The following is a 16,029-nucleotide window of genomic DNA, read 5'->3' on the forward strand; positions in this document are numbered from 1 at the left end:
TTGTAATTCATACGTAAAATCCATAGTGAATTTCAGAAATAAATTAGTGATGCTCCATAAACGAACTAGTCTATGTTCAATAACCACAACGGGCCAGACACAGTAGGTCCATTACTAGGGACCCAAGTGTGGCCCAGACGGGTGCTATGAATAGTACTGAGGGACTTTTGGCTCTGTGGTCCCTTTTCACATGCTCCTGAGGCTATTTTTGATGTCTCTTTGCCTGGCTTCTTGCTACGTTTACCAGAGAGTCCATCTCCAACCCTGAATGCAGAACCTCAGCAAGAGCCAAACACAAGGGAAGAGGAGAGAGAGTTGGGCCTGTATCTCACTCGCTATTTGGGTAAAATACCGACGCCAAATCTTAGTAAAACCTTCCTGTCTGAGCAATATTTCCAAGCCTGCTGCCAAAGTGCAAGAGGCTCCTGGGAGAGGCGAGAGAGTCCACAGACCAGTCCAAATTCAAAGGAACAGGAGGATGAAAGGAACAAGAACTCATTGGGAGTGAGTGTGAAAGAGCCGCAAATGAGTTGAAAGGCGCTCCTCCTCAGAGAGCCTACCTTTCACTGGTGTGTGCTCTCCCCAGTCCCTGCCAGTCAGCAACCCCACCCTGCCTGACCTGCAGGCTCCCAGCACTTCCTGCACACGCGATGGTCACACCAGTCTCTGGGCAGCTCCGTGCATGCAGCCCAGCTTAGGGATTTGCAGGCTAACCGGTTATAAAATAGGAGCGAAAGCAGCAGCACCTTTCATGAAAGGGAGAGAAAAAAGGAATTATATTTAGCAAATAAAAACTCCCATGGCCTGAATTCCCTGAATAACGGCTCCTGGCCCTAAGCCGGCTGCAGGTTCAAAGGCAGAACCGCCCAGTGCGCTGCCATCAGATACTCAGCAAAGCTCTCCAGTGAGCAGTGAGAATTTGGGGCCAGTTTTGCCCAAGCTTTGCCTTCATATTTGGAGAGCAGAGCAGACAGTCCCAGCGAGTCCCCTGAACAGGGAAGTAGGGGTTGAGATTTAAATATAAAACACCTCAGGCTTTCCCAAAGCCCCTCTCTTCAGGAAGACGCAGTCCAGTCTAAAGAGTAGCTCTGGTCCCTTGGCCCCTGTCTGGCTTCTAGGCTACGCACACAGTCACAGCTCAGAGCTTCGGTCGGAGCGTTCCTGCTTGTATAACCAGCAGTAACACCACCTTTTTCAGAATTTCCCCCTTCTAACGAATTCTGGAACTAGAAGCCGCCAGGCTCTGCTGCTCCACGGTCTAGCTTGGACACAGTATGGTTCTGAGCCAACTCAGACCAAGAATTTTAAAGTCTAAATTTTTTTAAAGAAATGAAACAAATGCAACCTTCCCAAACCAGAGCTTAAACCCAGCTCTCTGGAGCCAGCTGGCAGGTGAGATGCGCAGGCCACACAGAGAGAGCGGTTAGGATGCTATGAATTTTTTAGCTACTCAAAGCACAAATGGAATGGCTAGCCTGGCTGGGAGACAGAGTTTCCGATGCAGCAAAGAGGCTTTTGAAGAAAACACTTCCTCTCCCGAGCAGCGTTTCCCCAGGGATCAGCAGCCGGGGAACTTGCAGCACCAGGACCAACAGACAGCTGAGAACAGAACCAAGGCACAGTAAACCCCAGTGAGAAGTTAAGGAACTAAACTAATGCACAGGGGAATTCTCCAGCGTCAGGAGCTGCACAAAGTCCTAGGATTCTCCTGGACAAACTAGATCTATTGTGATCCTTTTGTATGAACAATCTGAAACAACTGATTTATAGTTCATACTATTTCTCTCTCATACACGTTTGTGTATGGCATGTGAGGTGTGTAATAGATTTCTTTCTCTCCCCTTCCCCTGTACGTCAGCCACACTCTGTCAGTCCCGTATTTCTGAAAGTTGAGGGTAAATGATTTCTTCTCATCGTTGGCGCTGAACAGCGGCTGTGAGGAAGTGAAAGTGCTGGCCCCACATTAACAATTCTGCATTTCGCACTGTGCCAGCATCTCAGCCCCTGGCCAGGCACAGAACCCCGGCACAGAGCAGAAACCTCAACAGACTAACTAAAGAACCCCCAAATTACACTCACAACCAAGAAACCAAAGCTGCTAAAGCAACCTCACCAGAGCCAGCCAGGCAATGCCGATGGGATGTGACTGGCCAGTCAGGGGTTGGGGGGAAGAGGTTAAGCTCTGACCATTCGCTTAGTGGGTGCTGGCCAGACAGCATGTGCAAGCTGTAAAGCAAAAACCAAGCAGGGCTCACTTACCTGCTGGAGGTAGAGGAAGGCTGGCGGGCAGGGGAGAGGGTGAGGAAGCATGCCTGAGTTGGAGACAAGGAGGCAGCCTGAGTTAGCCATAGAGCACAGCATGTGTCGCCAGGTAGCCTCAGAGCTGCTCGCAGTCAGTTTCCTCCTCTTCTGTACACTCTGCTTATTCTCTGTCTTCCTCCCCCACACCCCGCTTTTCCTCCTCCTCCGTCCCCTCCCCTCCCCCTCGTGGTGCTATTTAAGAGGATACATCTGAGGAAGGCTTGCCTTGCCCTCCGCTCTCACAAGGAAGGAACAATGCTCAGCTATTTACTTTGGTGCCATTAGACACTGGCACTGAATGAATGGTCGGTCTGCAGAGGAGGGGGGCGGGAGGGAGGGAGGGAGGTGGAGTAGGAGGGGGAGTCCCCTGTGCATTCACACATCAAACTGAGCTCCGTGGAAAATGAAGAGAATCTATAATGGCATGAGAACAGCTGATCCCGCACTTAACTCCTCGGATGCTGCAGCCCAGCCGCAGACTGTTCTCCCCCGCCTCCTCCCCTACCGTCTTCCCCAGCCCTGAGATCAACCTGCTGCGGGGCTGCTCTGACGCTTGGCTGGGGAATCAGAGGGGAAGGAGCTGGCCTCCTTTCCTGATATCAACTCTGAAGAAAATAAAGATCTTACCGGGCGTTTCGGGGATGTAATCCAGGCACGTACGCCATGGGAAGGCTGCTGCTGCGGTGAAGCCTGCACTTCCAAGCTGAGCGCAACCAGCCCCCCGGAAGAGAATCCTCACTAGCATACCACACAGCCCTGAGCTTCGGGATTCTCCAGGCAAACAGGAGTGTGCACCCAGCATCACCCCCGAGATGCACATGTGCAAACACACAGCCGCACGCTGATTACAGACACCTGCTCACGTGAAGACTCACACAGATCTGCAAGCAGCCACATGGCGACATGCACTGTACACACAGAAACTCATCTACCCCCCCCAGAGAGACACACCACGCTGCTCCCATGTGCGCGCACACACAAAGATGCATGCACAGACCCAGACAGGCAGCCATGCATCAAACACACCTACAGCCGCAGACACGCACGCACACACACTGAGTCGCACACCCACACAGAGGGAAGCCAGCCAACCTTTCTTGAAAGATGAGCTGTATTTGGCAGGGTCTGTGGTGACCACATTACTCTCAAGTGCTGGATGGCTTGTCCCAAATATGTGTAAATAAATCTCAGCTCCCCGGGCAGGGCCTGTTCCCAGCAGCTTTGAGGTAATGGGCCCTGGCACGGGATCTGCTGCCTCTTGCGGTCCCTGCAGAGCTGGCCAATGCACCGGTGCAATGTGGACAGGGAACCTTACCTCAAGCGTTCAGGAGAGGCATTCATATATTCCTGTTAGACAGCTCTCTCCAAGGACCATCCCTGCTCAAGGGGGGATGGTCTAGCCTTCAACAGAGACCAGCCCAGACTGCTCCCAAGACACCATCCTCTCCTAGGCTGTGCAGTGAGGATATGGACCAAGCCCACAAGGCAAGGCGACCAGCAGGGGTCACTGCTGCAGCAACAGAAGCTCATGACTGAGGCTAAGATTTTGTCCCGGCTATTTTTAGTAAAAGTCACGGACAGGACAGGACAGGACGCAGGCAAAGAACAATAAATCAGGGGAGCCTGAGCCTGGCCGCCCTGGGTGAAGTCATGGAGGTCACGTAAACTCATGGAATTCGTGACCTCCGTGAACAACTCGTAACCCTACTCCTGACTTTCAGGTTCACCCCAGTGATCCTCACACCCCCTCCCAGCCTGGATCCAAACAGCTGCTCAGAGGTACACAACTGCTGAGTCAACAACGTGTGCGTCTACCCCAGCGAGAGCCCCGCTGTCTCTGCGGGCGGGAGACAGCTACCAACGGACAGACGGGCTTGCAGCTGTGTGACAACAATGACTTTGCTCCTTCCAGGCCCTACAGAACGCTGCCCCTCCTTCCCTTCTCAACCGTCACTGTGCTTATTTCACTTCACAGCCCCAGTACTGACGTGCTGCTCACTTCTTGCCTGTGGGCCCCACACTCGGCCATTCTCAAAGAGCTCCAGCATGGGGCGGGCGCAGCCGCGTGTAGAGCAAAGCTCATGCTAGTGACAAGTCCGTGGCCCCCGTGCTGGCTGGCCACATTTCAGGGACCCACAGGGATCGTGGCTTTGGGCACAGCCAGCTACAAAGCAGCCTGGCCTGGTCTGTGCTTGTATGTTTGGGAAACTGAGTCCATCTTGGCTGACTAGGATGCCCAAAGGTTTGTTTCTGCCAGCAGCCACTGAGTCCAAGTCTCCTTTGGTGCCTCCAGAACATGGACAGCTCCGCCCCGGGGCTGGGGCTTTCCAGAACGCCCTCAGACAGGCTGCCATACTGCAGCAGCCTGGGGTGTTTGCAGCGGTTTCAGCTTATGTTGCAGGTACCCGGCAGGCAATGCATTATCCCACAGCCGCCCCAAAGCCACTGAACTCAGTCCCTGGCGATGACAGCTCATTAAACAGCACCAGTAACAGCAATGACGGCACAGGCCAGTGGTCACTGAGCAAAGGGAAAATCAAAGCAGTTGGGTGCATTTCTTTAGGGGTGCCAGCGACTGGGAGACGCAGCCTCAGGAGAGGAATGCAGAACAGCATCTCAGCAAACAGGACCATGCTGAGGGGCAGACTGCTGCTGAAATGGCTCAAGCCATCCCTGCCTTGGCTTCTGTAACCTCAGGGGATCACCCAGCAGCACTCACTGAAGGCGCCTCTGGCTGGCAACAAGCTCTGTCCACCTCCTGAGATGGGGAGCTGGCTGCAAAAATCCTAATTTTCAGGCTGGATAATGGCTACTCCCCCACCTCAGGACCTACCGCAGGAGCCTGTCCTCTACAGCTGCAGAGAGCTCATCACCCCAGCGCTCCACAGGGCCCTGGCTCCCCCTGCTCCAAGGCAAGGGGCTGGTACTGGTGGGACACCCCAGGAACTCTGACAGCAGCTAAGCTTTGTCTTTGGGTTGTGCTGCAAGACTCGCCTCTTCCAGAGCCTGGAAGAAAGCAAATTACAATGGGGCCTAAGCTCTAATGGCCCAAGCCTGAACCTCTGGCAAGGAGGAGAAATGTCCTGGGCCTCACACGGGGACCCAGGCACCCCAGGGCTGGAGAGCTGCCTGCTCCGAGGATGAAGGCACTCGCTGCTTAGCCCCGCTACAGTGGCTAGATGCTAGGGTGAGATGTGCTTTCTATATGCAGAGGCAGGCAGGCAATTCCTTTGGTGAGTAAAGGGGGAGCCGTCTGAACTCCATACTTGCCTCTAAGGCCCCAGTGACTTTTACATTGTCTTCAGTCAGCAGTGCCTCAAAGACGCTCCCATCTGGTGGCGAGCCAGAGGGAGCAAGCACGGGGACTCTTGCTGGAGTCGTGGCCTGTGTCACGAAAAGCATCCATACACCAGCTGGCAAGAAAGGCCAAAGATGGAGTGGGCCGTGGAGACTGAACTGCCCTCGGACCTGCAGGGTCAAGGCTGAGGGTGGGGCTGGTGAGTGGGTGAGTTTCCCTGCTCTGCTGTCCTCTTTTTTGAGGATAGCAGCTTCTGGCCTCCAGGACTCTCAATCCGCCCGAGCGTCACCAGCACAACACACCCTCACATTTACCCCAACGCACGGCTAGCCTGGCCCTGCTCTGGGGGGAGATGGGCAGCAATTCTTTCAGGGCCATGCTAGAAGACTCAGGGAGATATAGAGGGGTCCCCTCTCTCCCAGCTGGTGCCTGGATCTGGCCTGCTGCAGAGTTGTCTCCATTACAGGAAGGGACTCCCAAGCAAATACTGCCTGAGAATGGGGGCGAGTCCCCTCTGGCTCCAGTGCTACTGAGGTGGGAGCACAGTCACCAAAGAGAGAAGGCATGGGCTACAGAGCTCAGTACTCGCCCTTTGCTCTCTGCTGCTCTCAGATTGCAGTTGGTGAGGCACGTTGGTGACAGTTTGCTAAGGCCATGTCTATGCCACCACTTGTGACGAAGCCATCCCTGAGCGATGTACGTTACGCCAAACTAAGTGCCAGTGTGCACAGAGCTATGTCTCCTGCCGCCATGCGCTGGGAGTGGGCTAATTATGTCTCCTGTCGGCTTCGAGCGGCTACACAGAGCTTGCAGCAGCACCACAACAGCTCTCTAGTGTAGCCAGAGCTTACGGAGCAGCTCCAAGTCTGCACCTGAAATGCAGGAGCCTCCAAACACTGGGCTAGATTGCAAATGGAACCTCCCCGAGGGACCCTGCCCAGCACTATGGAGCCTGCGCTGCAGGCCAGCGGAAAGCCCGGAAAGAGTAAAATCTCCCTGGAAGGGAAGCTTATTTATCTGTTTAATTAAGATGTGTTCAGCAGGCGCACAGATTCCGTTCCATCTGTCTCACTTACAGCCACGTCCCAGGAAAATTAAACATAATAAATATCAGGAGGAGGAAAGCAAAGGGCACATGTGAGGGATGTGATCAAAGGCAGAAGTTGCACAGGGTTGCAATCCTAAGCACATCTTTCTTTCTGGCCTCTGGGGATGGGTCGGCAAGACGCTCACATGCCCAGGATGGGGTTGGCGTTCTCGCCAATCAGCACTATTTTTTTTTATTTTTTTATTTTAAGCAAGCTCTCGAGGGCTCCTCAATTTTGTTTTCTGCAACAGGAAGATGGATTCAACACAGGGAAAGAAGGAAACTCCTCCACTCACCGCTCAAACCTCAGCAGAGTGGAAGAACAGGCCCTGGAGTCACTTCCACGCTGAAGAGGGAATATATGGGCTGACAGCAACGTGATTGTTTGGGCTCCTACAAGGCAGCTCTGCTAGCCCATTACACACGTGTGGCAGCTTCAATGTTTAGGAGCTGGACATTCACCATGAAAGTTAAGTTTCTTTCTGCAGCAACTGGTTCAAAGTCAGCAGAACTCTGCTGGCATTAGAGCCGTATGCTGAAAGGCTTTGAGCTATCCTTTGTGCTACTGATCCTTTTGCCATTGCCCAGGGAACACTTTCCCTCCCTCCTCATCAAGGATCCAATCAGCGTTTCAGGTGCTAGCCTGGGACTTCAATGCCTTGCTCTGCCTCAGTTTCCCCCGTCTGGGTGGGCCTCAGTTCCCATCTGTACAATGGGAATAAGTGCCTGCCCTGCTGCACAGGGGGACTGTGGGTATAACGACATTAACGACTGGGAGGCGCTCAGATCCCATGACGTTGGGGCCCTTAGACAGAACAACAGGCGATGGAATGCGAACACGGGGTCAAGGCCTGGTTTGGCTGCAAATAAAAGATTTGGTGGGTTTCACCCAGCTCTCTATTGGACATTCTGACACACCACCAAATAAGGGCACAAAGTGCCCAATGCCCCACTCATGAGTCACAAAACGGAGTCGTCCCGGCCCCGCTGCGTGTGGACCCCGCAGAGGATTATGGGTCAGGATTCAGGGAACTGGCAGAGCTGGCACGAGGCAGCAGTAATCTGGAGACTGTATTCCCAGTGACTCTCAGGACTCAGAGAGGTGGCTCTGAAAGTAGGACATGGGGCTGGAGCTGGGGAGCTCCAGGAAGCAAAGCACATGTCTAGCCCGTTCCAGGCCCCCGCCAGCTCCGGCCCCCATTAATGACAAGCTCAGGAGTAGGTAGTCGGGGAGGAACAGAAATTCAGTGCAGGCTGATGAGGCTCTGAGCTGCTGTGGAACAAGGGCAGCAATGACAGCGCCGCCGTTCAGCCAGGGGTGAGGGGGAAGGGCTCTCAGGGCCGATCGTGCTAGAGTCTGCAGCTCTCCCAGCTCAATGTGCAACAAGAGCCTGCTCCTCTGGGAAACAACCATGCTGGTGATGCTCCCCATGGAACACAGGATGGGGAAGAGGGACCCTTTCTCAGCACAGGGATGGCTACATGCATATGGGGGCATGACCGCAGCCCGAGTAAGCAGATCTGCCCCAGCTGGCTGGCTGGCTGGCTAATGCGGCTAAACAGAGCAGTGAAAGGACGCCAGCACAGACCAGTGTGGGTGTGTGAGCCGCCCAGGACCCCGGGTACGTACTCACATTGCCAGCGTCTGCACTCCGCATCTCCACTGCTCCCTCTACCTGTCCTAACTAGATTAAAGTTAGTGTGCAGGTGCCTACCCGAGCTGCAGTCACACCTTAGAGTGCAGCCCCGACCTAGCCCAGGAGGAGGCAGAATAGGACACGGCCCAGCAGGGCCCCCATCAAATATGACACGGACAAATAAGCTCCCCATGGAAATGCAGGATTCCCTCCTCTGACTGCACTCTGCCCCCATCCTCCGTGGCAATACGGCTCCCCTTTGTTCTGCTCACAAAACAATGCTGCTCCCAATAATCCATCTGGGAGATAACGTCCTTTCTGGGCCGCTCTCTCTGCTGTCCGGGCCCGGGACACTCACTCACACCAGCACAGCAGGGCGACGGAGGACCTATTTTACACCACAGGTCAGATCCTCCCAAGAGAAGCAAATACCCCCTCCTCCAAGAGGAGCTGCAGAGCCTGCCGTGCAGGGTCGCTAGGCACGGCCATAGGCAGAGGCAGGTGCCCAGAGCTCAGGAACAGCAGGAAACCAAGTGCTTGCCTCCTAGGTCGCGTGCAATCTGCGCGCACTGCTCTCTCCCTGTGCCTGAGGCCACGTCCAGGACCATCTCCCCATGCCGCAGAGGTGCTTCTCTGGAAGAGTCAGACACAGGAGTGCAGATTTTCGACATGCTGCCTCAGCTCTAGCAGGCAGGCCTGGTGGTAATGGCAGCAATGTGCTGAGGGAGCTGGCGCTTGGCCAGGCATGGGGAAGGGGAGACCTGGCCAGCAACAGGGGAGGCTTGACTTCATCCTGCCCCAGCCAGTGGCAGGGCAGGCATGAGACTTGTGAAGAGCCACGTCGGGGGGAGAAGGCCCTGCTCAATAACTCCCTGGAGCCAGTCTGGCCAGCACGGCCCTGTGCCCAGAGGAGTGGGCACACTGCCCTCGGGCAGGGCTGCTCCCTCCCCCCGAGCTCGCCAGGCAGCTGAGGGGAGGCTGCAGGGCCTTGCTCTGGCAGGGGGCACTCTCAGTCTGTGCAGAGACTAGCCCTGGGGAAGCTTACAGCAAGGCCTGCCGAGGACAAAGCATGCTGGGGCCCAACACCGGGCTTCTTCCCTTGGCGGTCGTGTGCCAGGAAGGTCTAGCCAGCTCCACAAGGGAACAGGGGAGCCTGGGCAGAGTCTTCAAACCTCTTCTCCGGGGCCTATCAGTGCTACCCCCATCAGCCCCAGGCTGCCTAGGGCTGCTGAGCTGGCAGACTGCAGGCTCAGTGGCTCATGGTGCAGGGACTCTGCTCCACGGAGCCTGTGGCTTGGCCTGGCCTGGATTGATCCCCTGTAACTCAGGGACTCAGGTTTGGGCTTGGCTGTCAAGTGGAACTCTCCCCCGGAACAAACCTGACTCAGAGCAGTGTCCTCTGGGACCCGATGTCAGCCAGGGATTGTGTTCTCCAAGGGCTGCTCCCTCTGCCCCTGCCCCACACCCCCATTTACTCAGGCCTGGGCCAGCTCAGCAATGTCATCCCAGTTCCAGTTCCATGTCCAGGAAATTACAGGGCACTGAAAGTTATCTGGGTTCAGACCCAGGCCTGGCCCCTTTCCAAATGCTCCCCTGGATTTCCATGGCTTTGGTCGTTTCCCCCAAAGCCACCTAGAGACTTTGTCTAAAAAGCCCTGCTCAACCAAGAACCTACCTCCCTCCACCTCCCAGGAGGTTGCTTGGGGGCATGCACATAACATGGAGACAATGCAATGGGGCCTGTTTACTATCCTCAACAGGAGCTGGGGAGATCATACTGTCCGGGAGGTGTAGTGCTCACCCCTCATTTGCCAGCTGGATGCTTGGCTGGGGGAGGGTGAAGAGCACAATCAGGAAACCTGACCTGACCACCAGGGCTGCTGTAGCTGCGGTACTGGAGATACTCCCCAGTGCCAGGCCAGGGACAAACAGAACCGACTGGCTGCACGGTCACTGGCACAAAGGGAAGTGTACTGGGAGAAATTCCCTCTTCTGCCTGCTACAGATAGACAGTCACTAGAAGGAGAGTTCCAGAAACCATACACCAAGCCATGGCACAACCTTCTCCCTGCTGAAGAACACCCCCCCACCACTGGGGGTCTCAGCTGAAATAGAGGGGAGGGGAGCTGAAATTGGGACTGAGGGACCCTGGTCGAACTGTGGGGGAGTCCAGGCCTAGAACAGCCATCAGGGCTCCAGGGTAGGACAGAGGGTCATTGGCAGAGCTGGGTGGGGGGTCCAGGACTGGCAAAGCAGGGGGCCTGCAGGTCAAGATGAAGGTACTTTGGCAGAGTTGTGTGTGGCAGGATTCAGGACAGGATTACAGAACACTGGAAAAGCTGTGGGGTTGAATCTTGCGCAGCATCTGTTTACACTGCCCGGTCCAGCTAGCGTTAGCAGGGTTCACTTTGCTAGACACTACGTTTACCACTCAGTGCTGGGAATGGGTCCAGACACTTCCCTCCTGATTACCTGTGTGAACAGGCTCAATGAGGCTTGGAGGAAGCCAGTTCTGGGCCCACCTTGCCATTTGCTGGCACCCCCCTCCTGCAGGAGTGCACGCTCTGCCCTGATGCCATGTCCCTGAAAGCATCTCCAGTAAAATAAGCGCAGGAAAATGAGGGCTTCAGCTGGGGAGGGGAGGAGAAGTACTTGCATGCTCGGAGCTGTAATTTCTCTGGGGCCTGCGGGAAAACCCACTGATGCACATGGCACTGTGAAAAGGAAATCAACAGTACCCACATTTGAACAACACAGCGTGGGCGCTTTATTGCCAGCAGCGGGACAAGCATGCCTTCTGCCTCTGCTTTATGAGTGAGGCAGAGATGGAGCAGGAGGTGCTGAGCTCTAGGCAGCACGTCCAGTGGATGCAAGCTGCCCTTTTCCATTACAGCAGGCTTACACATGTTCGCCAGAGGCTCTTGTTCTGTTGGAAACACTGGAGGACACCTGGACTATTGCAGGGGAAAGTACCAACTTCATCTTCCACTATCACTGACCAACAGCCTCCCAGAGGAGGTGCTGGTGGTAAGAGGCACTCTGTACTGTATAGCACCTTTCAGACCAGTGGATCCCCAAATGCTTTCAGAGCTAAATAACAGAGGAGCTGCAGCTTAACAGAGAAATCCAGAGGCAATGGGAATGTTTTCAGCTGGGATGGAGAATTACTGAGACAGGAAAACGGGAGCCACATCCCAGGAGCTGCAGAGGAGAAGGCTCTTGCACCTACAGTGGCCAGTTTGTGTGTTTTGTTTGTGGGAAGGGGCTGCAGTCTAGTAAAGTGACCAAGAAGAGGAATATAAGAATGGCAGGGAGGGAGAGGGAAGAAAGTGAGATGGTGTCTTGAGAAACCACTGAGCCTTTCAAAGCTACTGGATAGGGGGTAACTTGTAGGTTTCTGCAGTCCTTGGGGTGCACGACACCCATGTCTCTGCAGGATCATGACCATCCTTCCACTCAGAGCAGACACACCCAGCCAAGCCCCTCTGCTTCCCCTGTTCCCTTCCTGCCTGCCTGGGTGCCTGGGGCTTCGTGAGCCGCTCCCGCCAACTCCAGAAATACCCAGCAGATTTTACTAATACTTGCAGGCAACTTCCTGCTGCTTCCCTGCATGACAGCCCACTCACTCCCGCTGACCCAGATAGCAGCTTCCTCCTTTGCAGCCAGCTCCTCCTCTTCCTCCTACTGCTGGAGCCATTCAATGAGGTCACAAGCCAGTGTCAGCGTCACCACATGGAAGTAGTGGTGATGTCACTAGCCATGCATTGTGACCTCACGGAATGGGCATAAAGGAGGCATCTGCAACAAACATCTGGGGCAGCAGCTGCAACAGGAGGGAGTGGAGCAGGGATGCAGGGAAAGCACATGAAAGTTTAATGGGAACCAGCAAAAATACCATCACCACTACCCTTGGCTTGTGTATGGCAAGGGAGCGTTTGGAGATATTTCCTTCTCCTGAACTGACTGAGGGTTTGGGGATCATCTGATTGGAAATAGAAACACACACAGAACACGGCAGAGCTGCAGCGCTCTGTCACAGGCTAAGACAGATTCAAAGGAAACTAAACAATGTCTCGAGACCCATTTTAAGCTGAGCCTGGAAGGTTCTTTGGTTTTGCAATTTCTGGGCCTGCCCCTACCAACCCACCGTAACCTTATCAGAGAAGCCAGGGCACATGCAGTATCTCAGGGCCTGTCTACATGTGAAAACTAATCCGGAATCAGAGCATCCATCCACACATGGAGTTGATTAGGAACAGTTAATGAGGAGCAGCTATTCCGGAATTGCTCCCCGTGTAAAGTAGTCCGCAGAGCCATGAGCTGGTCCTAGGCAGGAACAGTGGGAACTTTAGGGATTTTTTTGCTGGGCCACAGGGGGGTTATTTTTACTATGCAGCACACGCCTAAACAAATCTAGACACTGAAAACCTATCCCAGTGTGTCTGAGAGCTCCTGTGGGTGCCCACCCCATGGCTGGGAGGCCTGATTCAATTCCCAGCTTGGAGAGACATATATGCGCTGACTTTGCCAACGCTAGCGCAGTCAAAACAGCAGCGTGGCCACACTGGCACAGGCAGCGTGTCAGGTGAACTGACTACGTGCCCAGGGCTGGCTGGGATTATACTCAGGCACCTTGCCTGAGCTGCTGCCCGTGCTGCTACTGCCACACGGCTGGTTTTCGGGTGCTAGCTGGAGCAAAGCAGCACGTGTTTGGCTGCCCATGTTGGTTGCCCACCAGCCCCTGTGCAGACACACCACGGTACACAAGAAAGGAGGAAGAACTGCACTAGGCTGTTTTATCAGGAAGGAGCTATCAGCTGGTCTGATTAGCGGTATTCAATTTGTAAAGCAAACCTCTGTGCTGTGGACAGGAGACATTCCCCCTCCATTTCCCCAGGGGCTTTGAAGGATACGAGGTACAGCTAGAACACTTAATACATTAAATGCACTAAGGGTGCTACTGGCTAAAGCCAGATGTTAGCCCGGCAAACTTCTTCACATAGCTACGCCCCCCTCAATCCTGACCTGCAGCTCCCCCACTATGCCAGTCCTGCCCTCCCCCCCTCCAAAGAGTTTTGATTCTGAGGAGCTGGATTGAAATCCAGAAATTTGTTATTTCTGTGGATTTGCTTTTATATTCTTTCGAAATATTAAACACAAGCCTCTCAGATCTTTCCCAGCAGAATGGCTACTTTGTTGGGACCCTTTAGAGATTCACATACTGGGGCAATCCAGAGGAAAGAAAAAATAACTCACATACACACATGAGCAATCCACCCCAGGTATCACAAAGCTAGGGGCGATGATGCATTTCAAACAGATGCTCCATCTATTTCTTGGAGCTCCCAATTTCAAACCATTCAACAGCTTTTGAAGGGCCAACCACACACAACACAGGGCATGGAGACAGGGCTCCTGTTTTGGTTACAGAAAGTGGTGATGGGCTGCAAAGGTTCCCGTCTTCTCTCTCCACCACAGGGGCAGGTTTCTAGCTCTGTGAGACCAGAGCTTGGGATGTCTGAGTGGACAAGAGGCAATTAGCAGTTCTCCCCCCTCCTCGGAGAGTCTATGTCAGCAGCTCCCTCTGCACAGTGCCACCAAAAACAAGTCAATGCTTATGCTACAGAAAAAGTCTTACTCACATGCACAGCCAAAATGCCTTCACCTCTGCTGGTACAAACACAAATAAACACAGGTACATACAGGTTAGTGCTAAAAGTTCCCACTAGCCCCTACTTTGCCCCAGCGATCTACATCTGCTCCCACGCCAGGCCCAGCACCAGGGTTCTGGACAAACCAGGGGCCCAGCACCAGCACCAGCACCAGCTATGCTAGAGGAACTGGGCACAGCACGGGCTCTGGACCTTTTGTGAAATTCTGGAGAGCAGGCACCATGAATTTCCCCCCATGCCTGTTACCTGGACACTATGCAATAGAAAGGTGCAGCCAGGCCTGGCTCACCCAACTAGCCTCTTGTTGAGCAGCAAGAAGAAAGCAGCCTTAGGGCCTGTCCCAATGCAGTGTGCCCGCAGAGCTCCAGAGAGCAGCTGCAGCTCCGAATTGGGGTTTATCAGGGAAAGGGGGGGCAGGAGTGTGTGTGTGTACACTTGCATGCCACAACTGCCTAGTGAACGGGAAGGCCCATTGTGCTCTGCGTGGTCCTGGGCTTGTTGAGGGAGTTTGCTCCCAAGGTGGGATCCTGGATTAATATGGAAATCTCCCAGTGTTAAATACATTGGGGAGGCCACCTGGCAAAAGCCTCAGTGCCCGCTGATCCTGGGATGTGCATTCTGCTCCACAAAGAATGGTACGTGGGCTCGCCAGTGACTGCCAGGGTCACACGGCTTGTTAACAGCACTGTGAAGCCTCAGTGCAGATACCACGCAGGGAGTTATGCATGTGTACAGGAAACGTCCGAAAGTCTGCAGCAAGGCAGAGCGGACAAACAGGTTTTCTGTCAAACAAAAGAGGTTCATTCACCCATCTCTGTCAGCATGTAAATTGAGCTTTGTGATGCCATGGAAGTGCCATTTACATACAAAGTCAAGGGGGGGAGTGGGGGCTCTGCAATCAAAAGGGAGAGAGCACACCCAAGAACAAGCCATGGGGGGGGATCCTGAATCTGGGCAGAGACGGTGAACTTGGGGGGGGGGTGTATAAGGAGAAGGCAAGGAAGACACCCCTTTATCCTGCACCTAGGAAGTAATCGGGCATGCGGTTACATTAATAAAAACAGGATGACAAGCACCTGGGCTGGGCTGAAATGTTGCACAGGACACCCAGGGTGACAGATGGTTAGCGCATTAAGTTGAGTCTCTAGAACTGTCCTGCTTCTGTTTTATATGTAACTTTGTTTCCATTACCCTTACTCGCCAGCTCTTAAATCTTTGATAATAAACATATTCGTGTTTTCACTGTATTTATAGCTCAGTGCAGTGGTATTACATAAGGGGCTGAGCCTCACTTGAACCATGCAGGGTGGGGTGTCCCCTATTCCCTGGGGACAGCAGACCTGGTATTTCGGTGGGGGGTCAGTAACGATGGGCTGGGGAATGCTTCCACGGGGCTCAGGGGTTGGGGTGTGCCTATCGTTAACCGGCAAGGCAAGGCAAGAGCTGGCAGAGACCAGAGGAGATTGTTTGGGCAGCTGCCAGCATCAGGGAGCTGACTCCAGCTAAGCACAAGCAGGTGGGGGGGTAACAAGGTGACTCCCAGCCTGGGTACCCCGAGAACCACCACAGGGTTCAATCCCCTAAAATGTTAACCTGGGCTGCCATCCACACCCTGCCCCTCCGCAACAGGATCCACACGCTGCCAAACGCTCATCGCCCAAAACACCGTCACCCTCACCCCACCCCAGACAGCCACGTGCCTTCATCCTCTCGCCAAGTCAAGATTAGCTCATGGTAAAGGGAGCTCCTCTGCCAGCCCAGGAACCCATGATGCCAGACAGGCAGCGGCAAAGGTTGAGCTCTGCCAACACAGCCAGAGAACACGCAGACCGAACTGCTCTCGCCCTGTAATGCGGCCACAGCCACAAAACCTCCATGCCCCTCACCGGAGGCCTCCCATCCCAGAGAACGCCTCCCTGCTGCCAACCCCTGCTCAGCCAGCCAGGGAGCCTGCTTGTGGCTGCAGCAGGCTGTGCTCCAATGCAAGGAGATGCGGTAAGGTCGCAGTGCTGGCACTGGTGCAGGACAGTCTCC

At 54.3% G+C, this 16,029-nt stretch overlaps 1 protein-coding gene across 10 annotated transcripts in view; it reads right to left on the reverse strand.

Annotated features, from left to right (window-relative positions):
- Positions 1 to 16,029, reverse strand: part of RBFOX3 (RNA binding fox-1 homolog 3) — a 293,920-nt gene that overhangs the window by 52,112 nt on the left and 225,779 nt on the right. For 2 of the 10 annotated variants that reach the window (XM_067547191.1, XM_067547190.1), the window contains exon 1: positions 2,260 to 2,456. The exons of the other annotated variants lie outside the window; for them this stretch is intronic. In XM_067547191.1, the coding sequence (XP_067403292.1) occupies positions 2,260 to 2,361 (102 nt within the window). In that variant the 5' untranslated portion in view covers positions 2,362 to 2,456. Of the gene's footprint in view, positions 1 to 2,259; positions 2,457 to 16,029 lie in introns of those variants that run through there. 10 annotated transcript variants of the gene reach the window in all.

This window comes from Emydura macquarii, unplaced genomic scaffold (genome assembly GCF_026122565.2).
Source record: "Emydura macquarii macquarii isolate MOO-44397 ecotype Brisbane River unplaced genomic scaffold, CSIRO-AGI_Emac_v2 contig_1230, whole genome shotgun sequence".
NCBI lineage: Eukaryota > Metazoa > Chordata > Testudines > Chelidae > Emydura > Emydura macquarii.